At 34.8% G+C, this 27,032-nt stretch overlaps 2 protein-coding genes and 1 non-coding gene across 9 annotated transcripts; all 3 read right to left on the bottom strand.

The window, feature by feature from the left end:
• Window positions 1–622: 622 nt before the first annotated feature.
• On the bottom strand, window positions 623–726 carry LOC122302108. The gene has a single exon (XR_006240351.1). It is a non-coding gene; the product is annotated as a U6 spliceosomal RNA (small nuclear RNA).
• Window positions 727–12,276: 11,550 nt separating this feature from the next.
• LOC122300245 lies at window positions 12,277–14,734 on the bottom strand. Its single transcript, XM_043110753.1, has 2 exons — window positions 13,089–14,734; window positions 12,277–12,997 (listed from the first exon to the last, which is right to left on the bottom strand). The coding sequence occupies exons 1-2, from the start codon at window positions 14,128–14,130 to the stop codon at window positions 12,621–12,623; spliced, it is 1,419 nt and encodes a 472-aa protein (XP_042966687.1). The 5' UTR covers window positions 14,131–14,734; the 3' UTR covers window positions 12,277–12,620.
• A 4,299-nt stretch (window positions 14,735–19,033) lies between these two features.
• LOC122300243 lies at window positions 19,034–24,101 on the bottom strand. 7 transcript variants are annotated; one of them, XM_043110748.1, is made up of 6 exons: window positions 23,889–24,101; window positions 22,678–23,540; window positions 22,365–22,433; window positions 21,323–21,413; window positions 19,619–21,148; window positions 19,034–19,526 (listed from the first exon to the last, which is right to left on the bottom strand). In XM_043110748.1, the coding sequence occupies exons 5-6, from the start codon at window positions 21,132–21,134 to the stop codon at window positions 19,111–19,113; spliced, it is 1,932 nt and encodes a 643-aa protein (XP_042966682.1). In that variant the 5' UTR covers window positions 21,135–21,148; window positions 21,323–21,413; window positions 22,365–22,433; window positions 22,678–23,540; window positions 23,889–24,101; the 3' UTR covers window positions 19,034–19,110. The 7 variants fall into 7 exon arrangements, with proteins under 7 accessions (XP_042966682.1, XP_042966680.1, XP_042966684.1 ...); XM_043110746.1 differs by lacking the exon at window positions 22,365–22,433 and having other exon boundaries at window positions 22,678–22,931; window positions 23,474–23,540; XM_043110750.1 differs by lacking the exon at window positions 22,365–22,433 and having other exon boundaries at window positions 22,678–22,931; window positions 23,474–23,512.
• Window positions 24,102–27,032: the final 2,931 nt, after the last annotated feature.

The raw sequence follows: 27,032 nt of genomic DNA, 5'->3' as shown, positions 1-27,032 counted from the left end.
ATTGCATCTTATATGTCATGAACGGGGGCAGGTAACCTTGTGTTGCATGTCTCGACGCTTCAAATGTCCGTCCGATCCCAAACGGAATTTGAGGGCGTCACACTTCTCATCTTTTTTTCCTCATCTGGAATTAAGTAACTGGTGAAACGGGACAGCTCCATGAATCTCGTAGCATACTGTGCTACTATCATTGTTCCTTGAGTGAGGTCCATAAATTGTTGAGCTCTCGATTCTCGAAGGGTCTGTGGGAAAAAGTGGTGTAGAAAGGTTCTCTTGAAACGTTCCCAAGAAATGGGGATTGCTCCCCCTAACTCCAATTGTATCAATGCCCATGTCGACTTCCACCACTAGTTTGCCATGTCAATCACGTGGTAAGTGGCATATTTCACCTTCTGATCATCCGTGCAATAGAGCGATTCGAAAATCTGCTCCATACGTTCAATCCAGCTTTCATCATCCATGGAATTCAATGTGTCGTTGAAAGTCGGGGGTGCTGGTGGCAAAATTGTTCCAAGGTATAACCGGTCTGTGGAGCTCTAGGTGCCGTAAATTGGCCGCTAGCCATTAATTGGAAGAATTGGGTCGCAGCCGTGACAAGAGGATCTGGGATATCATTCTGGCTAGAACTAGCAGATCCTTTTCGATTTGGGTGTTTCATCCTTGCGCAAGGGCCATATTGCTAATCTTCTCTATATTGTTTTAATTTAATCAGATGTCCCCATGTTCTTTATAAGGTTTCAATGAAGCTCCAATTGTATCATTAACTAGTCATTTTAGAGTATAAGCATGTGGTTTGAGTTTTCTATTGGGACATTACACCAACAAAAAAGTATTGTTGGGATCGGACACAAAGATATGATTCAACATGTATCTCCGACCATATCCAAGACGCTTACTTATAAAAAGCATAAACAAATTATATATTTGTTGTAGTAGTGGGGTCCCCTTTTTCGAAAGATGGCAAGCAATTCGGGGGGAAGCCATTTAATAAGCTCATCTCATTGGATATATAGATTTCTTAGGAAATGAAAGGCCTTATAAATATAATATGCAAACCGATAAGAGCTCTATAAATAGCCAAATACGAAACAGAATCTCCATATCACTTTAATTGAATTTAAGACACAACACAGAGAGTGAATCCAGGAGCAAATGGACAGTGGCAGCAACTCCAACAATATGAACTTAGAGGATTAGCATCAGTTTTTCCATCCCATTAGTTAAAATTTGCTTAATATCATACCTTTTACTTTTTACCTATTCTACTCAAAACCTAATCCAACATTGGATAATCCATCTAAACTCTACGTAATAATAAAATATGACTAATTTTTTATTTATTTTTTTATTATTGTTTATCTGTTTTTCCTCTTCAAATATTGCAGATCTATCAATGATATTTTAATTTTTAATCAAATGCAATATATTTTGTATTAATTTTTATAATTTATACTACACTTTTCCAATGATTTTATATTTAATAATATAACGGTTATTTTGTTTGTTTTAATTAAATTATTTCTTTTACTTAATTAGTACTTTACAAAACTATATTCAATAAAAAGAGGAAAAAGTAGGGTTGGGTTCAATGAAATAATCATAAAAAATTAAATGATCTTGCTATAGTATTAAGAGCTAATGAAATCTATAGTTGCTTGGTGAAAAAAATAATAATAAATTATTAATTTAGCTGCGTAACAGTGTCTTCCTTATTTAAATAAGCACCATATATATCAGTTAACATTTTGACTAGTCTCATGTTATTTAAAGTAAATAATGGTATTTAAAGTAAAGTTATTTAAAATGTCAAATATGGACAACAACTGTAGCTAGAAGTTCTCTCAGATTATTGCTGTTAATTAGTACTCCAAATTTCTTGTGTCTCGTCAGAAACTTTTGTGAGATCTATATACTATTTAATATTTAATATTTAGTTTTTTAATTTTCAGAAATGATTGTCATATCCTAACTTTGGATATATATAATATCTACGATATTCAAACTAACTTGCTTAAAACTTCTCTCAGTAGTAATATCTTAGTATCCTAATATCCATATACCTTAGTAAATATCTTAGTATCCTAATATCCAACAAAGAAATTAACATAATAATAAAAAAATAAAAACTAAAACAACACCTCCCATCCTTTCATATAAATTTTTGACTTTTTCTATCACAAGCATGTTTGGATAGGGCTGTATATGAGCCTATGAGGATTTCGTTTCATTCGTGGGCCGAACAAAACTTGACAACCACATACATCTAAATCAAGTAAAAACTTGAATATTGAATAATTAATTGTAGTATTTTTTTAATCTCTTTTACTTATTTCATTTAAAATAAGATTTATTCAATTTCTCATCTTCTTCTTTTATTTGTTTGATAGTGAAAGAGAGCAAGATGTAATTGATTATGATTACACTGTCATATTTATAAGAATTATCAACAAGCTGCTAGTTAAGATGCTATTTAAGCTTCTACAAGTGATATACTAATATGATTTTCCGTTGCACATGGATGTTATAATCATGCTAGTTTTCATTCCAATATCATTGCTTTACATGACTGCAGCGGAGGTGATAACCCATGTTCCAAACACGAGCTACCGTCATGTCATTGGACCCATTATTTATGTTTCCGCTGTACTAACTTGTGCTTTACTACTATTGATCATCTTTCCAACCTTCTAGTTGATCATTTTCCTTCCATGTTGTGCATTCGTTTTCATAATATCCATTTGGGCATTACAGCGCTCACGTCAATAGATTTTTGAGTTCCTTCATGATGGAATAGACGTCCAATTACACAACACATTTCAACAAATCTTCAATCTATTTCATAGCGGTGAAGTAAACCCCAGAGCATTTAATGGAAACACAACAAGTAATGCTCCAGCAGTTAGAAGTGTAGCCTGTTCATTTCGATCCGGTTTTAGATAAAATTTAGGACTAAATCGGTATGTACTGATTTTGTTTTTTCAAAAACCGATTACGTACCCGTTACTCCCCCAAACCTGTACATTCAGTTTTACCTGTTCCGTATGGTTTTTTAGTTTTAATATATTAAGTATATTAGTATTCCTAATGTATTTATCAAAAGAAATATATTGAGAATTTATTATGCAATAAAATATATTTAATATATATTTTACATTTAAAACATATGATCAAATAAATATTAATATTTAAAATTAAAATGTTATGTTATAAATTATAATATATTATTTCATAATTACATATTATCTATAAAAAATTATTTTTTATATTATACATATTAAAAATTATATATAATATAAAATAAATTATATAAAATATTAAAAATTAATAAAATATATCATATGTGAACCAGTCCAGTCCGGTGTTAGAAAATGTAAAACCGATTCGAAACTGAATTTGCCCGGTTTAAAATAAAAGAACCGATTTCCGACCGAACCAGTCAAAAACCGGACCGGCTAACCGGTTTGATTTTTCCATTTATTTTTACACATAAACCAGCAATGGCAATATGAAATGTCTTATCAACATAAAGCATTTCTATAAATTGTTATATGTGAAAGTGAATCACCTCTCCATGACAAGCATTCCTACCCATCCATTTCCATTGCCTAAGTGAGAAAGAAATCACCGCTGCTTCGACGTAGAATTGTTGTATTACTCTTTTTAAATTGCTCAAATGAATAAATTGCCTTTCTTATTACTTGCTTGTATCGCCGTAGCGTACATGCACAAAATAAAATGGATTTGAAAAATAAAAAAAATTAAGTATTTCTATTTACAACAAAGGTATAGAAGAATGATAAATGATATTTATAGTTATGAAATAGGTAAGCGCTACGCAATACTTTTGAAAAAATGAATAAATACTGGACCAAAATGAAAAATAAATAAATTTTTAATAGTAATCTCTATTATTTTTCAAAACAATTACACGATACTTGCACACTTCACAATTATATATAACATTACTCTAGAAGAATAGGAAGTTGAGTATTATAATATGATAAATGTTTTGTATAATAAATCTTGCATACTCCCTTAAAAAAGGAAGCAAATTTGAAATCTATATAAAAAAATTTATTTTTGAATAATGAATTCCATTTTTTGAAAACAATGCGTAAAACTTAAAAAATAAATCTATCATTATCCATCCTAAAACTATACTTAGTATTACTTTTTTAATACAAATAGCTGCATTAGATACACTCAATGGCAGTATATTATTGAAAATTAAGGGTAAAGAAGGAACAGGATCACGTGGATATATAGTGGATGATTATCTCCACCTTGGGCCCGGCCCATAGCTACATCAGAAAAAAAAATGCATAATAAAAGATGTTATCAATACCACTGAAAAAATCTTGTCGTTAATATATAACGGTTGAGAAAGTATTTCACCGTAAAAAAAAAAAGGGCCAAAAAATGTGAATGTTTGGGAAAAGGCTCATATAAAAGCTCGAATAACCGTCGACAACATAAGCGTGGAAAAAATAATTATTGGAAAAAAATAACAAAATAGTAGGAAACAATACTAAGAAATTTAGATAACTATGCAGACATAAAAATAAAGATTCAATTTGAAATCTGAATATACAAATAGCCAATAATTAATATAAATATAAAAATTTTATATGCAGTCATTTTTTCTAACTCTTTTATGCACGCTATTGATATGATTAGATGCGTATTAAAAAAAATTAACCCAACCAATAACACCAATGAAGTGCGCATTAATCTAGCCGATAATATCAATGAAATGCGTATGGAATACGCAAAAGTGACTATGTTACATTACTAATATAAATCTTCACATTAAATCAACATCTATCCCATATTAATAAAAAATAACATTTGTTCTTGACGTTATCCCAAAATGGACTCGAATCATTTATCACGCAATCGACTAAAGCATCATCTGTCAAACTTTTCGATACGTAACTTGTAAGAATGCACAGCGAAAAGTACCTCAGGTTTAGCTTAAAGAAATGCTCCACAAGTTTCTCCAGCGCGACAAAAAACCAAGCGTTTTCTCTTAGTGGTAAAGTGTACTACGTAGTTATAAAACTAAAGTAACACTTAATAAATCCACAGCCTATAAACTATTTCAAGAGAGAACAAGTGAGAGAGAGAGTTTCACTATATTGTGATTGATGCATCAGTATCAAAAGGAGGGGGGCTATATATAGCCCCCCTACACGGCTGGCCTTAAAGGCCATCCTTCAATACGCTGGCTCGTTTACCGGCTGTGTAACGCATGGCTTTAAGCCATGCGTTATAACGCATGCAGCAATAAAGGGGGGGTCTGCCCGTGTGGGCGCCCCCTCCATTTAACATCTCCCACTCGCACACAATGGGCATGACCCTAGGTCTGCATCTCTCTAATGTTCTCAATCTTGTTCACACAAGTAAATAGGCCGTGCGACCACCAAGCATATCTTTAGAAAGGTGGGAGTACGTACACTAAATCTCTCCCAGAGAAGACTAGCATAGTAACATCCCTAAAGTGTTTGATTATGTCCTAGACTTATTCGATCGCATCAGTTCAAGCATTTTCGAATCCCTCTTGAGTTTCAGAAAACTCAGAACAATGCTTAACTATCTCTAAATCATTTCAATATGTTCACAACCTTAGTCGCTACCAGTATGTAGCGTCATAGTTTGACGTCAGCAAACACTATCGAAGATGCGATATCGAAGAATCTTCCCTTTGCACTCATATCATTCAATTTTGGTCAAACCGCTTTCCCAGCAATGCCTCTTTAGACCGTATTAATCATGGCCATAGACAACATGCCAAAGTAGCAGACATTATAACCTCCATCTTATGACATAGTCAAAAGTAAAGGACACTTAAAAAAAAATGAGACTCACACAGTGAGAAAGAGGGGAACCATTTACTCACTTACTCATTTGGTCGAATAAGCACATGTAGTATGAAACACATGCTACGATGGATTTCTCTTTCTTAAAGAGCATATGTCTATATCAACACCGTACAGATCTTAGTCTAGCCGCTCCTTTAGCGTCTAACCCGAGTTCCTCTATTTGCTCGCCTCCAAGGCGTCAAAGAGGATCTCACATCTGGCTAACCACAGGCTACATAGGTTGTGGGGTAACCCATGCATAGTCCTCTCATTGGACCTGATCTTAGCTCCCACTAAAACTGACATATCTTTGTGTCAACTAACTTTTCCACTTGGACAAGTATCTTAGAACACAATGTCTCATCTCTACTCGCTTCTCAAGTGCTAGAGGCGATCGCTCGTGTGAGTGAGCCGATCTAAGCCTGTTGACATATCTTGTGTGTGAATTAGAAAGACAATACGATAAAGACAATAACTGAATCATATTGTATTAATATCCCAAATGAAAGGTTACATCTCAATGTCATTTGAAACACAAAAAAAAAAACATTTACAGTCTACGTAGTCCTAGATTCCTAACATGAGCCTCAAAGACATCTCTTGCTATGGGCTTCGTTAAGGGATCAGCAACCATGCGACTTGTAGAGAGGTGTTTCAGAACCACTTCCTTTTGCGCTACCATGTCTCTGATGTAGTGATATCTGATATCTATGTGTTTGGTTCTTCCATGGTACTTAGAGTCCTTAGCATATGCGAGAGCAGCCGTGCTATCGCAGAATATTGTCACCGGATTTGAAGAATCCGTGCCAATGTCTAAATGCTTGAGGAATCTCCGTAACCAAACAGCTTCTTGAACCGCTGCAGAATAAGCTATGTATTCTGCCTCCATGGTGGATAAAGCTATACAGGGTTGTTTCTTGCTGCTCCATGTAATGGCGCCATTGTTGAGCAGAAAAGCATACCCAGTGGTTGATTTACGCTCATCTAGGTCACTGCCCCAGTCGGCATCGCTGTAACCTTTTAGCTGCAAATCTGAACCTTGATAGCACAGCACATAGTTTGCAGTTCCCTTGAGATATCGCATAATCCTCTTGACTGCTTTCCAGTGAGCCAGTCCGGGGTTAGATTGGAATCTACTCACTAAGCCAACTGCATAGCATATGTCAGGCCGAGTACACATCATTGCGTACATCAGACTACCCACAGCATTAGCATAAGGGACACGGGCCATCTTTTCCTTTTCCATTTGAGTCTTAGGACATAACTCTTTAGATAAGTTCTCACTTTTTGCAACAGGGGTGTCAATGGGTTTACATTCACTCATTAGGAAACGCTCGAGGACTTTCTTTATGTAAGTCTGTTGGGATAAACACAAAAGTCTCTTTGAGCAATCTCTGTAGATCTTAACTCCCAGAATGTATTCTGCTTCACCCATATCCTTCATCTCAAAATTGAAGGATAACCACTCTTTTGTGGCGACTATCAACCCTTTATCATTTCCAGCTAGTTGTATGTCGTCAACATATAATGACAACATAATGAAACTCTTCTTGGACCTTTTGACATAGACACAATGGTCCTCTGTGATCATCGTAAACCCATTCGAAAGAACGGCTCGATGGAATCTGAGGTACCATTGCCTAGATGATTGTTTTAGGCCATATATTGATCATTTGAGCTTGCACACTTTGCGCTCTTGACCTTTGACCACAAAACCCGTTGGTTGATCCATATAAATCTCCTCATCTAGTTCTCCATTGAGAAATGCTGTCTTAACATCCATTTGGTAGAGTTCTAAATCCATGTTTGCTACTATAGCTAGAATCAGGCGAATTGAAGCAAATCTCACCACTGGTGAAAAAGTTTCCTCATAGTCTATACCCTCCTGTTGAGTATATCCTTTCGCTACTAAGCGAGCTTTGTACTTATCTATCGATCCATCCGACTTGCGTTTGACTTTAAGAACCCATTTGTTCCCAATAGTCTTACGCCCTGTCGGTAGATCAACCAGATCCCAGACCTGGTTAGTCTTCATAGACTCAATTTCATCATTAAGAGCTTTCATCCACTCATCTTTAGTAGAAGATGAGAGAGCCTCATGAATTGTCCTAGGCTCATCATCATCATGCGGAGCTACCATAAAAGCTTCCCCTTCAATCTCAAAACGACGACGGGGAATACTTTCACGTGTGCTTCTACGCGGCTGAGGTTGTTGTGATTGATTGACAAGCGGTGTGCTCCCACTCGGATTTAAGTCCCTTTTATCATTTGTAGGAGCTTGAAGAATTTCTTCCTCATTCTCAACTAAATTCCTTGGAGCACTTTCCACAATCTCATGAAGTTCTAAACTCCTGTCAACCTCACCTCTATTTGGAAATTCATTTTCAATGAAGTCCACATCTCGTGATTCAATCTCAGTTACACTTCCATCAGTTTGTTCACCTATTAACACATACCCTTTAGAGTGTTTTGAGTACCTTATAAAGATACACTTCTTCCCTCTAGGGCCTAATTTCCCATACTTATGAGAAAGATCATGAACAAAACCCGTTGAACCCCATGGCCGCAAGTTACTCAAATTGGGTTTCTCGCCGGTCCATAGTTCATATGGAGTGGAAGTTACTGACTTGGAGGGCACTCGGTTAAGAATGTAGGCAGCAGTCAAAAGTGCATCCCCCCAAAAAGAAATTGGTAGGTTTGCTTGCGTCATCATTGACCTAACCATCTCAAGCAGTGTTCGATTTCTCCTTTCCGCCACGCCATTTTGCTGTGGCGTACTTGGCATCGTTAACTGTCTTTTGATTCCTTTTTCATCACAGAGCCTTTTAAATTGCTCAGAGAGATATTCTCGTCCTCGGTCAGTTCTTAGAGTTTTTAAACTCTTATCTAATTGATTCTCAACCATTCTTAGATATCGCCTAAAACATTCCAATGCTTCAGACTTATGGGAGATTAAGTAGACATGACCGTAACGTGAAAAATCATCTATAAAAGTGATGAAATAGACACCTCCGTGTCTTGCCCTCACACTCATTGGACCACAGATGTCTGAGTGGACTAATTGCAGTGGAAAAGATGCCCTAGTGGCTTTTCCAAACGGTTTTCTCTTAGCTTTTCCCATTAGACAATGTTCACACGTGGGCAAGATGACCTTAGCGAGATTGTCTATCAGGCCTTCTCTAACTAATCGAGTCATTCTATCTTACCCTATATGGCCAAGCCTAGCATGCCATGTGTATGAATCCAAATTATCAATAGATGAAGAAAGAAAAGCAATAGATTCATTTATATTAGAATAAACCAAATCCAATATCATAAAACCGTCTTGAAGAAAAGCATTGCCATAAAACACATGGCCCAAATGAAAGGAAACATAATAGTGACAACTGAAAGTAAGTTTCGTCGGATCTCGGGAGCGTATAGCACATTGTGGAGAAAAAGAGTGCGGCCACCCCGCAAGTCCAGCTTGTAGGTACCAAGTCCCAGTACCTCCACGCTAGCTCCATTCCCCACCTTGATATCACGGCTCCCAGTTGGAATCCGGCGATACTCCACAAATCCGACTCTATCTCGCGCTATGTGCTCGGTCGCTCCTGAATCAACAGTCCACAAAGGATAGGAGTCAGCAACCATCACATGGCTAGTTACAAAAACAATGCGAGAAAAGTCAGAGTGTACCTTCTTCGGCTCAGTGCAGTCACGAGCGAAGTGGCCAATCTTTCCGCAGTTGAAGCACTCTAATTTTGACTTGTTTTTCCCGCGCTTGCCCCTCTTGGTGCGCTGAGAAGTTCCTGACACTTTTTTAATATGTCCAGCAGCCACTCCATTCTTGGACTTTTTGCGCTTAGGCCTTGATGCCTTGCGCGAACCAGCATTAGCCACATAGGCCGTATGATTGGGCTTAGCAGCCTCTAGGCGCTCAGCCTCCAATTCCAAATGACGCGAGACATCATCAAAGTCTTTGATACTCTCGTTATGCGTCAAATTCTGGCTCATGTTCTCCCAAGAATTCGGTAGTGATCTTATCACTGCATGTACTTGCTGTTCATCTGTCAGGTTGTTTCCTGCCGATCTAAGTTCGCGGATCATAGTTGACATAGCCCTAAGATGCTGCTTCATCGTATGGTCAGAGCGCATCTTATAGGAGTCGAACCTCATGGTTAATCCACGCAACCTAGTGGCTGAAGTCCCACCAAACTTCAACTTCAAAGCCTCCCACATGTTTTGGGCAGTGTCATAGATCTCGAACTCACACATTAGATCATTGTGCATGCTGCTTAACATAATTATGCGCGCGCACCGATTTTTCTTAGCCCATTGGATATAGGCCTGTTGATCTATCTTGTGTTGTTCTGAGCTCCCTTCCTCAGGCATAGTAAGGGTGTGAGATAAGGCCTCCAAGACCTCTTGCTCATCTAAGACATATTGAATCTTGCGATGCCATATGTCATAGTTTTCCCCATCTAATTTCTCCCCTTTGTTTAAGTCGGCAACAATATTTTTGGATGCCATTTCACTACAATACGCAAAAAATGGATATTACTCACACACCTAAGAAATCTGCCGCGTCCTTTCAAGTTAGAAAAAAATAATTTAGACATGTCGCAAGATCGAAAAATCGCTAGGCTTCAGAATCATCTCTTGCGCCACAATATCCAATTATTAGATTTCTAACTCAATTCCCGCGCAAAAACAAATATGGGAGAATTTATCATCATAAATCTCAACCATACTCCCACTATCTTAAGTAGTCATCTAGGCCTAGTCACATGTAAAGACATAACCTACTAAAACCGCAGTAACCTTTTGGGCCAGTCTACAAGGACAGCTACCCAGACCATAGTAACCTGTTGGGCCAGTCTACAAAGACAGCCAGACTACAGCAACCTGTTGGGCCAGTCTACAAAGATGGTTCATATGAGACCATTACAGTCCATTTTTCTTGTCCCATCAGTGCATTTACAGTTCTTACTGGGGCCACTGTAGTCTTTTTGGCTATGCAGTGCATTTACAGTTCTTACTGGGGTCACCATGGTCTTTTGGCTATACAATGCATTTACAGTTCTTACTGGGGTCACTGCAATTCTTTCAGCCTATCATTCACATTGACAATTCTAACTAAGACTACTTAGTGGGATTTTCTATTTTATCACTAAAAGAAATAAAGACTAATGTCTAAACATTCAAGTCTAACATTCATAGATGATAAAATAATCATATTTCCACATATTCAATATACACATACATGTTATCACATTTAATTCTAAAAAATTAAATAAAAGATCACATGTATTATGACATTATGAAGAAAAAAAAATAGCATGAAAATAAACAAATATTCACATGTTATCACATTTAATCTATCACATTAAATAAAAGATCACATGTAATATAACAATATATCTAAACATATATTGAATCATGCCAAAAAAAAAAAAAAAAAAAAAATTATTATTATTATTTAACAAAAAAAAAAAAACATTTAAAACCCCCACCTAAACCAAAGATTATTCGCAGCCCAGTGGTGCGCCCTCTCCTTAGTATAGTGGTAGGTCTTGGGTTCAAAACCCATTGAGCCACTTTTTCCAGTTTTTAATAAAAAAAACTTTTTCCAGTTTTTAATAAAAAAAAAAACTTACAGAAAAAAAACACTTGGCTTAAAAGCCCAACCCTTTTTTTTTTTTTTTTTTTTTTTATAAAAACATTGTGGGCCGAAGGGCCCAAGCCCATGCAACAAAAAACAGTGGGCCGAAGGGCCCAAGCCCATGCAACAAAAACAGATGACAGTGGTCATCTTCATCCTCCAGCAGTTACTGTTCACGTGAACAGTAACTGCAAAACCAGCAAAACACAGCCGCCGTTTCAGGAGGTTACCGGCGCCTCTGTTCGTCGGAAAGAACCTCCGGAGGAGGCTGGGTGCTGCCGCAGCACCTGGGTGGTGCGCGCAGCACCTCACTGGTGCGCGCAGCACCACGTTGGTGCTGGCAGCACCACAGTGGTGCTTGCAGCACCCCTCTGGTGCGCGCAGCACCGAGGCGGTGCTTGCAGCACCACTGGGTGCCTCCACGGTGCACCATGCACCGTGGGCTCCAGTCGGTGCATGCGGCACCGTGGTGCGCGCAGCACCATTGCAGGGGTGCCGCGCAGCACCCTACGGTGCGCGCTGCACCACCATGCTTAGGTGGTGCGCACTGCACCACCAGGTGGAGGAGTGGTGCGCGCTGCACCACCGTGTAAGGGTGGTGAGCGCTGCACCACTGCAGCGGCTTCGGCCAAAAAAAAACTTTTTTTTTTTTTTTTTTTAAACTGCAACACCACATGTGTGCAAATAAAAAAAAAAAAACACAATTTACATGCATATACCAAAAAGAAACTGGAAGCAATTATAATACATGCTCTGATACCAATGTAAGAATGCACAGCGAAAAGTATCTCAGGTTTAGCTTAAAGAAATGCTCCACAAGTTTCTCCAGCGCGACAAAAAACCAAGCGTTTTCTCTTAGTGGTAAAGTGTACTACGTAGTTATAAAACTAGAGTAACACTTAATAAATCCACAGCCTATAAACTATTTCAAGAGAGAACAAGTGAGAGAGAGAGTTTCACTATATTGTGATTGATGCATCAGTATCAAAAGGAGGGGGGCTATATATAGCCCCCCTACACGGCTGGCCTTAAAGGCCAGCCTTCAATATGCTGGAAACGCATGGCTTAAAGCCATGCGTTTACCGGCTGTGTAACGCATGGCTTTAAACCATGCGTTATAACGCATGCAGCAATAAAGGGGGGGTCTGCCCGTGTGGGCGCCCCCTCCATTTAACATAACTAATGTAGCTTTTAGTACAATACTGAGAATCGATAAAAGCACCGAGGTCTTCACCAAGTTTATCAAGAATGATTGGCTCTAACTTTAGTGATCTAGAATTTTCATTCATGATCATTGTATTGACCCTTTTTATCCAACCTTCTCCCATTTCATGTTCGTCTGGTCTCCCATCTTCCCTCCATTCATGACCACCTCGCAGCAAATCATAATAGCGCCTACAAAATAAATTACTGCAAGGTTGGCTGACTATTCGAATTGCATATTTACTTAATACCGGTACTGTATGTTTTCCGCAAAAGTCCCACCATATTCCTACACAATCCAAAAAGAATAAACCGAAATATCTTAAGAATTTACTAAAAATATTTTATTATAAAAAAAAAAACATAAATTATTGACTTACGAGGATGCCATGTTTTTAACATTGTTATTGCTTGAGCAGTGAATAACTCTGGCAATTTCATGAGATATTTTTGTAGTTCCATTGTGAAGGCTTCTTTTTCATCTGAATCAATCATGTTTTCAAACATATAATCTAAACCAGCCTTCATTTCAGCATTCATCTCAAAATTATCCATATACATATAAGCCGGATCTAAAAAGGCTGCAGCTGCATGTATTGGATGAATAATCTTCTTTTGCATTTCACTGAACTTTTTCCAGCTACAATCATACATGAAGTGGTCCTGTTCACGACTTTTTTCAATGCCATCTTTTAGCATTTCCATCATCTGATATACGTATCCTATATTTGAGTCCTCGAGGTTAACCAAGCGACGAGTTTGAAATAATATAACCCACACTTGTGCTATTGATTTCACTCGACCCCAAAACTCCTTTTGGCTAATAATGTAATCAAGAAATTTTGCACATATAAAACATGATGCTTTCTCTTGCTCATCTTCAAGCAACTTTACTTCCTCACTCGACCCTATTATACTAGAAAATGAAACGACTTGCAATTCATCTTCCATATTTAAAACTGATTTTAGCATTAATAAAATGAATGCATCAGCTTTCCTTGGTATTTTCAAGCCTCCTCTTGATGACGGTTTGTAATAATAATAAGTATTAAATATTAAATTCACAAATCCGAGTGTAGAACGCAAATCCCATTTCATACCAACCAAGAAGTCATCAATCAATTCAGCAGCACAACAACTTATAATAATTCCCGGATAGATAAAATCTGACATCAATTCCTGCTCATCAGTAAAAGTACTTTCCAGTTGATTAGTCCTGGGCCTATATTCAACAATACTCTTCACAAAGTCCTCAAAGATGGGAGAGACAATGATCTCAGGACGAATGCCAAATGAGAAGAAGAACTTGGCCAATTGTTTATTCAGTAGTTGACACTTATCCTTTTCGTTGCCACCAGACGATGAAGGAACTGAGCAATTTTCTTCCTCAACTTGTCTATCTTTCCCTTTTTTTTTATACATTAATATGTATACCTTTCTTATTGGGAGTGTCGAATACTTGTTGCACTGCTAACAAAATATCTTGTGGCACTTTTTCATAAACTTTAACATCGTGGCCCTCAAGGCCAGATAAATGCCATTTAACCCTAGAAATACCTCTTGCAAATTGATGATGACAAAATTTACAGGATAAACGACCATTTTTTAATTTATCTACATGCTCCCATAACGGATCTTCTGGTCGACCCATGTTAATTTATTGTCTTATATTAAAGAATCACATAAAACTAATAAAAAGTGAACGAGATATATTTAATTAATTCAAATAAAAAAAAAACATGCAGAAAAGGAAATCAATCATGATGAATAAGATAGAGAACAAATAATCTCTTATACACCTTCATGACCACAAACGCTCATAACGGTCGAGAAAAGAGAACATAAAATTTATAATCATGAATATATAGATAAATTCTTGGAGAGAGAGAGAGAGGCACCAAGCTATGGGAAATCTACGCTGCCTTGTGAAGTTCTCTAGCGACAGGAATGGAAGCCGGTGAAGTGGTGGAAGCAAATCTAAGATCTTCTATCCTCTGATGGTAGGACTCTTGAATTGCAAATCTGTCTAAAACATCAACATTTGCTAGACTTCGTAAGGCGCTGGGAAACAGCTAATCTGCAGGGGTCCTAATAATGACCCTGAAGTCGACACCTGCCCACTTTTCTAAAGGAAAGAAATACCTTCCATTCTCACCAACGAATGAATGGGAGAGCCGTTTAATACGCCTGTCTCAATGGAATTTTTACCCCATTGTAAATAACGTGATGGTTTCTAATAGAATTGATAAGGTGGCCCGCAGTACCGTTGTTCACCTTGACATAGCTACAAGCTAGCTACTTAGCTAGATTCCATCACATGTGCTCGTTGATTCCATGTGAGTGGTCATTTATAGGACGCGCACATATATAATAAATAAAAATTCTATGTGCAGTCATTTTTGCGGATTCCTTTGTGCACTCCAGTGATATGATTAGTTGTGTATTAAAAAATAATTAATCCAGCCAATCATATCAATAGAGTGCGCAGAGAATACGCAAAAATGACTGTATGTAACATTACTCTATATATAAAATAAGCGGAAAAGTGGCAAACTAGAAGAGAAGAGGAACCCACCATTTAAAAAAAAAAAAAAAAAAACCTACAGAAACCAAAGCAAGTGGCGCATTATTGGTACCTAAAAGTCTGGATAATTGGAACCATATTATTTAAAATAATCCTAATAGGTGGAAATTAATTAAGGTTCAAAACCGTGTAGATGGGTGTATGTTACTATTATAGAATTTATATATATATATATATATATAGTATATACACACTATTGTATTGTAAATATTATTATACATGTGAATTGATTTGTTGTGCATATGAATTAATTGGTACAACAAACTATCATGGAAGTTGCCTTTAAAACGAAGCTATGAAGATCATTTATAAAGATATTTATTTGAAGATATTTATCATAATGATTATAATATTGAAACTTGCAGTGATGGATATCCATAAATTTGGGTCAAGAATTCATATTGAAAAAAAAAATGCAAGCTTTCTCTTTGGGATTATATTATGCAAATATTGAATCAAATAATATAATGAATCAGAAATGCTACGATTCAAAATATTTTTATGCTTTTTCATGATTAATTTAATCATTTGAAATCAATTATAATAAGTCGAGTAATTTTCATACAGACTTCTATTGAAGAGCCAGAATATTCTTTTGCTATAAAGTCTTCCCACAATGAGGGAGAGAAAAATTACCTGAAGCACCAAAATAAATATATAAGTTGAGACAATTCAACGATATTTGATTATCATATAAATTTATATTGCATTTTTTTATGATTTTATATAGCTTGTTTTAATTAAATTATTAATTTTACTTATATTTTTCATGGTTTAGCTGCATTAAATAATTTATACTTTACAAAACTATTTTCAAGGAAAAGACAAAAAGTAGGGTTGGGTTCAATGAAATAATCATAAAAATATTAAAGAATCTTGCTATAGTATTAAAAGCTAATTCAATCTATAGTTGCTTGGGAAAAAAAAATAATAATAAATTATTAATTTAGCTGCGTAACAGCATCTTACATATTTAGTTGCATGTGATGGATTTTTCATGGAAACAAAGTTGAAGTTGAGTGGAATGAATAAGGGAGATAAAAAGAAAAATGATAAAATATACATTTGGCCTATCTATAGTAATTTCCAAGTTCCAAGTTTGGAAAATCACACGATATTACGATAAGATAATTTTTAATAAAAATTAAAAGTCGAAAAAAATATTATTAAAATATTATTTTTTATTTATAAAAATTAAATTATTTATTATATTTTAATTAAGAACTTAAAAAAATACTAATAACATTATTAAAATAAGATTAAATTTTGAAATATTTCAACTGCTGAGTGCTGACAGTCAATGGGGTTATGGAGGCCATGCCAAAGAAAATCAACGGTCAATTTTGTAATAGGGAGTGTGTGGCAAAAGTTACAACGTCAGATAGCGAAAGTACGCTGGAAGGATTGGGAAAAGTTAGAAGGGAATGTCGGCGTGCAAGGACAAAACTTAATGACAATGGCCAACACACCTTTCGTAATTTTTGTTTATTTTATTGTTTGTAGTTTTGTTTGTTTGGTCCTCTCCCGTTGGCGTGTGTATTTGGTTTCACACCCCAACACACAATCAGGGTCAGCAAAGCATCTTTTCATGGGATCCTTTCTGCAGATAAATTTTGACCCGGAGGAGTTGTTGGGACCATTCATCTTTGGCCACATATGCACGTCTGATCTTTTAAGATTACCATTGCATATTGTGTTCACAACGAGGGACTACAGTCAATATCTTCTCCTATTTTTTGTTTTTTCAAATAGTATTAAAATAGGTTAATAATAGTCATAGAACAACGCCACCCATCCTCTTGTATAAATTCTTTAACTTTTTCTATTAGAAGCATGTATGGATAGGGCTATAAATGGCCTCCAAGGATTGGTTTCATTCGTTGGCTAACCAAAACTTGACGTCCACTTACATATCATCTTAATTTAAAAATAAAAATATTGAGTAATTATTTATAGTATTGTTTTCATCTCTTTTACTTATTTTATTTAAAATAAGATTTATTCAATTTTCCATTTTCATTTTTTATTTGTTTGGAAAAAAGAGCAAGATGCGATTGGTTATAATTAAACTGTCATATTTATAAAAATTATCAACAAGCTGCTAGTTGAGGTGCTACTTAACGTTCTACAAGTGATGTACTGATCTGATTCTTCATTGGACATAGATGTTGTAATCGTGCTTGTTTTCGTTCCAATATTATTCCTTTACATGCCTTCAACAGTCGTGATAACCCATATTCCAAACAAACGAGCTACTGCCACATCAGTGGACCTGTTATTTACGTTTTTAGTGTCTTAACTTTTGCCTTACTACCATTGATACTCTTCCCAAACTTCAGGTTGATCATTTTTCTTCTATGTTGTGCATTCCCATTCATAATATCCATATAGGTATTACAGCGCTCACGTTAACAAATTTCTGAGTTCCTTCATGATGGAATAGACAACGGATTACACAACACATTTCAATAGATCTTCAATCTATTTCTTAACGGCCAAGAAAACCCTCGCACATTTAATGGAAACACAACGAGTAGTGCTCCAGCAATAGCAAAATATGAGATGTCTGATCAACACAAAGCATTTCTATAAATGGTTGTATCTGGAAGTAAATCACCTCTCCATTACTAGCGTTCTGAGTTCGAACCCAACCATTTCCATTGCCTTATTGAGAAAGCAATCACCTTTATTTGGACATAGAAATGTTGTATTTCTCTTTTTAAATTGCTCAAATGAATAAATTGTCTTTCTTGTCGCTTGCTTGTCTCACACCACACCATACATGAACAAAATAAAATGGATTTGAAAAAAAAAAACAAGTACATTTTACTACAACAAAGGTATAGAAGAATAATAAATAATATTTATAGTCCTAAAATACATAAGCATTACATAATTTTTTTTAAAAAATGAATAAATACTTTAATAAAATGAAAATAATTGCTTTTAATAAAAATTTTCACTATTTTTAAAAATAATTACACGACGCCTTATAATATGGAAAATGTTTTGCATACTAAATCTTGCGTACTCCCTCAAAAAAAGGGAGCAAATATGAAATCTTTGTAAAAAATAATAAAAAAAATTATTTTTATATGACAAATTCCATTTTTTAAAACAAACAGATAAAACTTACATTGTAAGCTTATCACTATCCATCCGAAAACTATACTTAGCATTACTTTTTTAATACAAATAGCTGCATTAGATACACTCAATGGCAGTATATTATTGAAAATTAAGGGTAAAGAAGGAGCAGGATCACGTGACTATATAGTGGATGATTATCTCCACCTTGGGCCCGGCCCATAGCCACATTAGAAAAAAAAACGCATGATAAAAGATGTTATCAATACCATTGAAAAAATCTGGCCGTGAAAATATATAACGCTTGACAAAGTATTTCACCGTCACAAGAAAAATGGGCCAAAAAATGTGGATGTTTGGGAAAAGGCTCATATAAAAGCTCGAATAACCGTCGGCAACATAAGCGTGGAAAAAACATTTATTGGAAAAAAAATAAAATAATAATAGGAAACAATACTAAGAAATTTAGATGACTAAGCAGACATATAAATAAAGATTCAATTTGAAATCTGAATATACAAATAGCCAATAATTAATATAAATATAAAAATTTTATATGCCGCCATTTTTCTAACTCTTTTATGCACGCAAATAAAATGATTAAATACGTATTAAAAAAAATTAATCCAACCAATAATATCAATGAAGTGCACATTAAACTAACCGATAATATCAATAAAATGCGTATGAAATACGCAAAAGTGACTATGCAACATTACAAATATATATCTTCACAAATATATATTGAACCCTAAAATACCTATCCCTAAAAGATCACATTTGTTCTTGACTTTATCCCAAAATGGACTCGAATCATTTATCACACAATCGACTACAGCATCGTCAATCAATCTTTTCAATACTTCACTATTGTAGCGTTCAAGCCAATACTCAGTATCCAAAAAAGGATCGAGGTCTTCACCAAGTTTATCAAGAATGATTGGCTCAAATTTTACTGATCTAGAATTTTCATTCATGATCATTGTATTGATCCTATTTACCCTACTTTCTCCCATTTCAAGTTCATGACTCATAGTACCAGAATAGAGCCCACGAAATAAATTACTACAAGGTTGACTCACTATTCGAATTGCATATTTGCTTAATACCGGTACTGTATGCTTTCCACAAAGATCCCACCATATTCCTACACAATCCAAAAAGAATAAACCGAAATATCTTAGGAATTTACTAAAAAAATTTTATTATAAAAAAAAAAAACATAAATTTTTGACTTACGAGGATGCCGTGTTTTTAACTTCGTTATTGCTTGAGCAGTGAATAACTCCGGCAGTTTCATGCGATATTTTTGTAGTTCCATTGTGAAGGCTTCTTTTTCATCTGAATCAATCATGTTTTCAAACATATAATCTAAACCAGCCTTCATTTCAGCATTCATCTCAAAATTATCCATATACATATAAGCCGGATCTAAAAAGGCTGCAGCTGCATGTATTGGATGAATCATCTTCTTTCGCATTTCACCGAACATTTTCCAGCTACGATCAAACATGAAGTAGTCCTGTTCACGACTTTTTTCAATGCCATCTTTTAGCCTTTCCATCATCTGATATACGTATCCTATATTTGAGTCCTTGCGCACAACCAAACTAGTTTGAAATAATATAACCCACACATGTGCTACTGATTTTACTCGACTCCAAAACTCCTTTTGCCTAATAACGTAATCAAGAAGTTTTGCACGTATAAAACATGATGCTCTCTCTTGCTCATCTTCAAGCAACATTACTTCCTCACTCGACCCTATTATACTAGAAAATGAAACGTCTTGCAATTCAACTTCCATACTTAAAACTGATTTGAGAATAAATAAAATCAATGCACCACTTTTTGTTGGTATTTTCAAGCCTTCTCTTGATGACGGTTTGTAATACCAACAAGTAAAACATATTAAACTCACAAACCCGAGTGTAGAATGCAAATCCCATTTCAGAGATCGCAAGAAGTTACAAAACAATTCAGCAGCACAACAACTTTGAATAATTCCCGGATATTTAACCTCACATTCACGTCTGATGTCAGGACAACTATAGGGGCTGCTTATAAATAGTTGTAGGACACGGTTGGGGCCAAGACAATTGATTGTTAAAGATAAGACTTCAAAAATATAGTCCAATTCTCCCTCTTCGTCAAAAGTTTCCAAGCATGCCGTACCTGTTTGCGAATAACCAAAGATCATCCCACAGTCGACAATTAAGGCACAACTTGATTGAACTTGATCTCTTCTAAAATTTGTAACATATTTCACGGCATCTTCTTCGACATCTTCCATCAAATCAGGGAAACCAACAAATGGTGGTCGATAACAAGACCCATATTCACCAATACTCGTCACAATGTCACTGAAGATGGGACTGGCAATGGCTTCAGGATTAATTGCAAATAAGAAGAACCACTTGGCCAATTGTTTATCCAATAGTTGATACTTATCATTATCGTTGTCCGAATTTGGCAAATCCCTGCTACCAGACGATGATAAAGAAACTGAACAATTTTCATATTCAACTTGAATATCTTTCTTTTTGGAAGTGTCAAGTACTTGTCGGACTGCTAAACGAACATCTCGTGGCACTTGATCACAAACTTTAATATCGTGACACTTAAGGCCAGACAAATGCCATTTAAACCTAGAAATTCCTCCCGAAAATTTATCACCACAATAATTACAAGAAAAACGACGACCATTTTCCAAATTCTTTGCATGCCTCCAAAATGGATCTTTTTGTCGAACCATGTTAAGGTATTATCCTATATTAAAGAATCACACAAAATTAATAAAAAATAATCTCAATCTGATACACCTTCATAACCTCAAATGTTCAAACCGGTCGAGAAAAGAAAACTTAAAATTTATAACCATGAATTTATGGATAAATTCTTGGAGAGAGAGAGAGAGAGAGAGAGAGAGAGAGAGAGAGGTACCAAGCTATGGAATGGATGCCGGTGAAGTGGTGAAAACAGATCTAAGATCTTTTAGTCTCTGATGCCCGGATTCTCGAAATTGCAAATTATTCTGAAAAATTAACATTTGCTAGACTTCAAAAAGTTACCAAATAAACTATATTTCTTTTTTTTTTTTTTGATAAATAACAAATAAACTATATTTCTTCATGTGAAGATTAGGGACACTACGAAATTTAACCGAGGAGAAAGCATCATAATTGGTACCATTAGTTTGTGAAATATAAAGACAATTGATTCGTGCTGTCTGGGTTTAGCTTGAAGACAAAAGATGCCGACCAACGAAGACTTTGACAGCAAAGATGTGATTCAGAGTTGTGAAAGTTGTAATTATTGTTGGGATCGGTTACAGAGATGTGATTCAGCATATATCTCAGACCACATCCAATACTTTGACCTCCCTTTTTCGAAGGATGGCAACCAAGACTAGTTATTCAAACATTCGGAGGAAGCCGTTTAATACACCCGTCTCATTGATAATATAGGTTTGTTAGGAAAAGAAAATGCCTTATTATAATATGCAAACTTAAAAGAAAGTGACTAAAGCATAACGCTCCACGCCACAAAAGTGATGAATGTGTAGTTTAGATATTAAGATGAGATAAAATGATTATAAATAAAAATTAAATAATAAATTATTAAAATATTATTTTTTTCATATTATTATTAATTTAAAATTTGAATGAGTTAAACTATTTATTATACTTTATATATAAATTTAAAAAAAATATATTAATGACATTAAATTAATAAAATATTTTCCCGCTTGCCAAATAGAAAAATAAGAAATAGAAGCCCATATCCCTTTCATCATATGCGATTTTGGTGGGTGAGATCGTGTTTTTGGAGATTACTGCCGAGCTTCACCTCTGTGAGGTTCCACATCATAGATAAACAAAGTATGGTGGAATCAAAGAGAAGAACGAGGTTTGTGAGTAAAATTGCGCAGAAATTCTAACAAAACGAATTGCCTTTCGATCCCTCATTCAACCCGAGAACCAACCTGCGGATTTTGCAGCAATTGGGACGGACCCATTGAATTACCCAACTCTACCCAAAGCTTCAATCCCCTCTTGCAAAACATAGCAGAATTTTCTTTTAAGCCAAGCAATGTAAATCATGAGGTATAAATATTCCATAGTTACTTTTTTTTGCTTCATCATATCTGAATAAAACTGAGCGAGAAAGTAGGACAGACTTTCTTCCAAGGAAAAAGTCCAATTCTAAGAAACTGTTTGTTCTCTTGTTTTTAGGACTTGAGGTTTGAAACAGAACAACAATCCTAGTACAAGGAAAGGAAATGGTAAGAAAAGTACCTCCTAATCTTCTTTCATAGCTGAAAATTGTCTTCCTCTACGGTTCCAACCACCGTCGATGAATTCTGGAGGTGTAACCATCTCTCGTCGACGTCAAAATTGGAGAAGAGAGGAGCCCTCTTATTTATACGTTAAATATGCTGGAGAGAAGGGGACGCACTGCGGGCTGGGGAAGAGCGATGTCTCTCCGGGTTGAAGAAGAAATGAGCAAGGAATATAATAAGGGGGAAGGCTGGGTCGAAGAAGGGAAAGGCCTTTCGGGAGGAAGAAATAAGAATAAATTATTAATTTAGCTGCGTAACAGTGTCTTTGATTTTTAAATAAGCACCATATTAATTAACATTTGGATTGTCTGATGTTATTTAAAGTAAATAATGGTATTTAAAAAAAAGAAAAGTTATTTAAAATATAATTTTTACAATGCATTGCTTAGCAAGTCATTTAAAGTGTCTAATATGGACATGTAACAACCCGACCAAGTATTCTAAAGACATTTTTATTGGACAAAGGTTTCAGTGTTGGACTTTGTTGCAAAACCAATTTCAAGATTTATTTTTTTGGTGGCTAATCCAATAAATAATTTTTAGTCTTATATTTATATATGTTTATTTTTTACGATTTTTACTCTCTAGTTTTCATATCAAACTATAGATTTTCAGATTTTTGATTTGACCGTTTCTCTTCTCTTTTTTTTCTTCTTTCCTTTCGTTGGATTCGTTTTATACAGTATTTTCCCCGTGACTACAGCAATGACTAAAACCCTAAAAGATTTGAAGAAGGATGCAATAAATCTGACCTGAACAAAAGCTACACAATCCTTAGCGCAGAACAAAAGCTACACGATCCTTAGCGCAGAACAAAAGCTACAAGACACAAATCGAAAAAAAACATAACCAAATTGCAGAGAACAAACTATAACAAAAATACTCATGTAAAACAGAAACCTAAATGACTCAGATCTAAACAAAATCTCAAATCTATCGAGATTTGTTCAGATTGTAAGGAAAAAAAGAAATAAAGAACAAGAACCGAACCAAAAAAAAAAAAAACCGTCTAAGATAGAAAGAGAGAAATCCCAAAAAATCCCTAAAACTCCCATTCGACATTTCACTAGATCTACCAGATCTATCCAAGCACAAAGACCCAGTTCACCAAATCACTAGATCTACCACATTTATACTCATTGTTTACAGATCGGGAGAGAGACTTACCGAGGTTTTTCGGCATCGGCACTAGAATGAAGACTCTCAGACCGCGGGATCCCAAGCTCAAGCTCGACTACAGAGAGATCGTGGTCGGGGAGTTGGGGAGTGAAGAACGAAGGAGATTACGGGGGCGGCTAGGGTTTCGTGTGTTAGAGAGAGAGAGAGGACTTGGGAAGTTGGGAAGACGGGGAGACGAGGGCTTTAGAGAGAGAGACGGTTTTTTGAAGGTTTTATACAAAAAAACCCGGAAATCCGGTTATCAGGTTTCCGGTGCGGGCCGGGTAAAACTCGGCCCGTATGAACAGTCCTTCATTTTTAAATAAGCATCATATTAATTAACATTTGGATACTCTGATGTTATTTAAAGTAAATAATGGTATTTAAAAAAAGAAAAGTTATTTAAAATATAATTTTTACAATGCATTTCTTAGCAAGTCATTTAAAGTGTCTAATATGGACATGTAACAACCCGACCAAGTATTCTAAAGACATTTTTATTGGACAAAGGTTTCAGTGTTGGACTTTGTTGCAAAACCAATTTCAAGATTTATTTTTTTGGTGGCTTATCCAATAAATAATTTTTAGTCTTATATTTATATATGTTTATTTTTTACGATTTTTACTCTCCAGTTTTCATATCTAACTCTAGATTTTCAGATTTTTGTTTTGACCGTTATTCTTTTTTTTTTTTTCTTCTTTCCTTTCGTTGGATTCGTTTTATACAGTATTTTCCCCGTGACTACAGCAATGATTTTTTTTTAGCGACTCTGACGACCTTTTCTATCAGTCTCACCCAACCCTCCAACCTACCCCTCTCGTTCTCAACTTCTGCAACTGTCTTTCTCGACTATCAGTCTCACCTAACCGACCCAACCCCCACCTAATTACGATCAACCTCTCTCTCTTCCCCTCTAGTGTCCAACGGCAGCTCCATCTAAATGCTCCGCAGCATGGTGTCGCTGGTTTGTTCTCGAAGCTGGGTAAGCCGCTGCTCGTGAATATTTTAGTGCATTTAATTTACGGTCTTGTCCTTAAATTCGGTTTGCTAATAGTCAATTTTTAAATATAAATTTTTAATTTAAAAAGTATTTTATTTTTTATTATTACTATTTTTAAAATTAAAAATATTAAATTATTTTTTATATTTTATATAAAAATTTAAAAAAATATAAATAAAGAAATAAAAGTAAAAATTTGAAATAAATTATTTATAAAAATTATAATAATATTTTACAAGGTCTCATGTCGACAGTATGGTGGAAGGATTGGGAAAAGTTGGAAGGGGACGTCACCTACTGGACACAACTTAATGACAATGATTGACACAAAACTTTCGTTATTTTTGTTTATTTTATTGTTCGGTGCTCTCCCGTTGGCGTGTGGATTTGGTTTTCACTCCCCGAGCACATGGTCAGGGACACTTTGTTTGAGCCGAAACAGCACGCAAAGCATCTTTCCGTGGGACCCTTTCTGCAGATGACTTTTGACCCAGTCCTCGGAACCATTCACCTCTGGCTACAGCTGCAAATCTTATCTTTTAATAATATTGGTTGGCTGATATATATAGAAGAAACGAAATAATTTTATATAAAAGAAAAAAAAAGTTAAATAAATTATTATTATTATTTTTAATTTTTTAAATTGAATTAAAATTTAAAAAATTAAATTATTTATTATATTTTATAAAAAAATTTAAAATAATTAAAATAATTAGATAAAATAAAATAATATAAATTGAGATGATATAATATCATATTTCAATCCAAACAAAATGCACCGCTATTTAGATAATAAGTTGCGATAAAATGAATTAAAATAAAATTAAAAATTTAATTAAATATTATTAAAATATTATTTTTTATATAATTATTATTTTAAAATTTAAAAATTTTGAACTATTTTTTATATTTTATAAAAAAATTTAAAAAATTTATAATCATTAGATAAGAAGAATAGAAATTAATTTTCAAACTACATTGAATCTAAAAACACTGATATTTTTTTTTTATATAGAAAAAATCCTGATATTAGATTAGCCAAATATCAATATAGTTCTTTATTTAGCTAATGAGTTCATCGATTAGAACATTGGATTAGCCAATTGAAGGCCATCAAGCTTATTAGCTACATTTTAGTGCCTTTAATTTACGGTCTTGTCCTTAGATTCGGTTTGATAATAGAGAATTTTGAATTTTTAAATAAAATATTAAAATATTATATTTTATATTATTACTTTAAGATTTATAAAATTAAAACAAATAAATTATTTATTATATTTTATATAAAGATTAAAAAAATATCATAATAAAATAAAAATAATAATTTGAAATAAACTCTTTATAAAAATTATAATAATATTTTACGACGACCCGCGTCGACGGTATGGTGGGAGCATTGGGAAAATCTGGAAGGGAAATCACCGTGCTGGACACAACTTTCGTTATATTTGTTTATTTTATTGTTTGGTCCTCTCCCGTTGGTTTTACACCCCGAACTCACGGTCAGGGACACGTTGTTTGACCGTAAACAGCAAGCAAAGCATCTTTTCGTGGGACCCTTTCTGCAGATGACTTTTGACCGGGGGAGTCCTCGGAACCATTCACCTTTAGTCACATCTGCACGTCTTATCTTTTATGATTACCATCGCAAGTTTTGTATCTCATATTCAAAAATAATGGAATCACGAGTATCTCATATCCACCAAACTTTTGCAAAATAAATGCGTTATATTTGTACATTTTAATTTGTTTAATAAGAAATAAACTTATATGCGTTATATCCAAGAAAATATATAAAAAAAAAAATATTGTTTATTGGTGTGACTTATGTGTGATTTATACTAGACTTGATTATTTAAAATTTTTATATAATATTAATATTTTAAATCGTAACTTTCTTAAAACGACTCTCAGTAGTAATATTGCACGCCGGTTTGGATACATGGATGAGATACAAATCATCTCATCCCAGTTTTGCGGCTGTCTTCATCCGTGTATCCAAACGGAAGTGTTTTGTTTTTAAAATCCCATCTCATCTATGCACTGGATTTGGATGGTTACCTTTTCAGACATCAAGTAGCTTCTGACACTGCTGTCTATATATTCAAATTCAAAATTTGAATTAAAAATTAAAAATTCTCCCATTTATCCA

Source organism: Carya illinoinensis, chromosome 2 (assembly GCF_018687715.1).
Source record: "Carya illinoinensis cultivar Pawnee chromosome 2, C.illinoinensisPawnee_v1, whole genome shotgun sequence".
NCBI lineage: Eukaryota > Viridiplantae > Streptophyta > Magnoliopsida > Fagales > Juglandaceae > Carya > Carya illinoinensis.
This window is presented reverse-complemented; position numbering and strand designations above follow the sequence as displayed.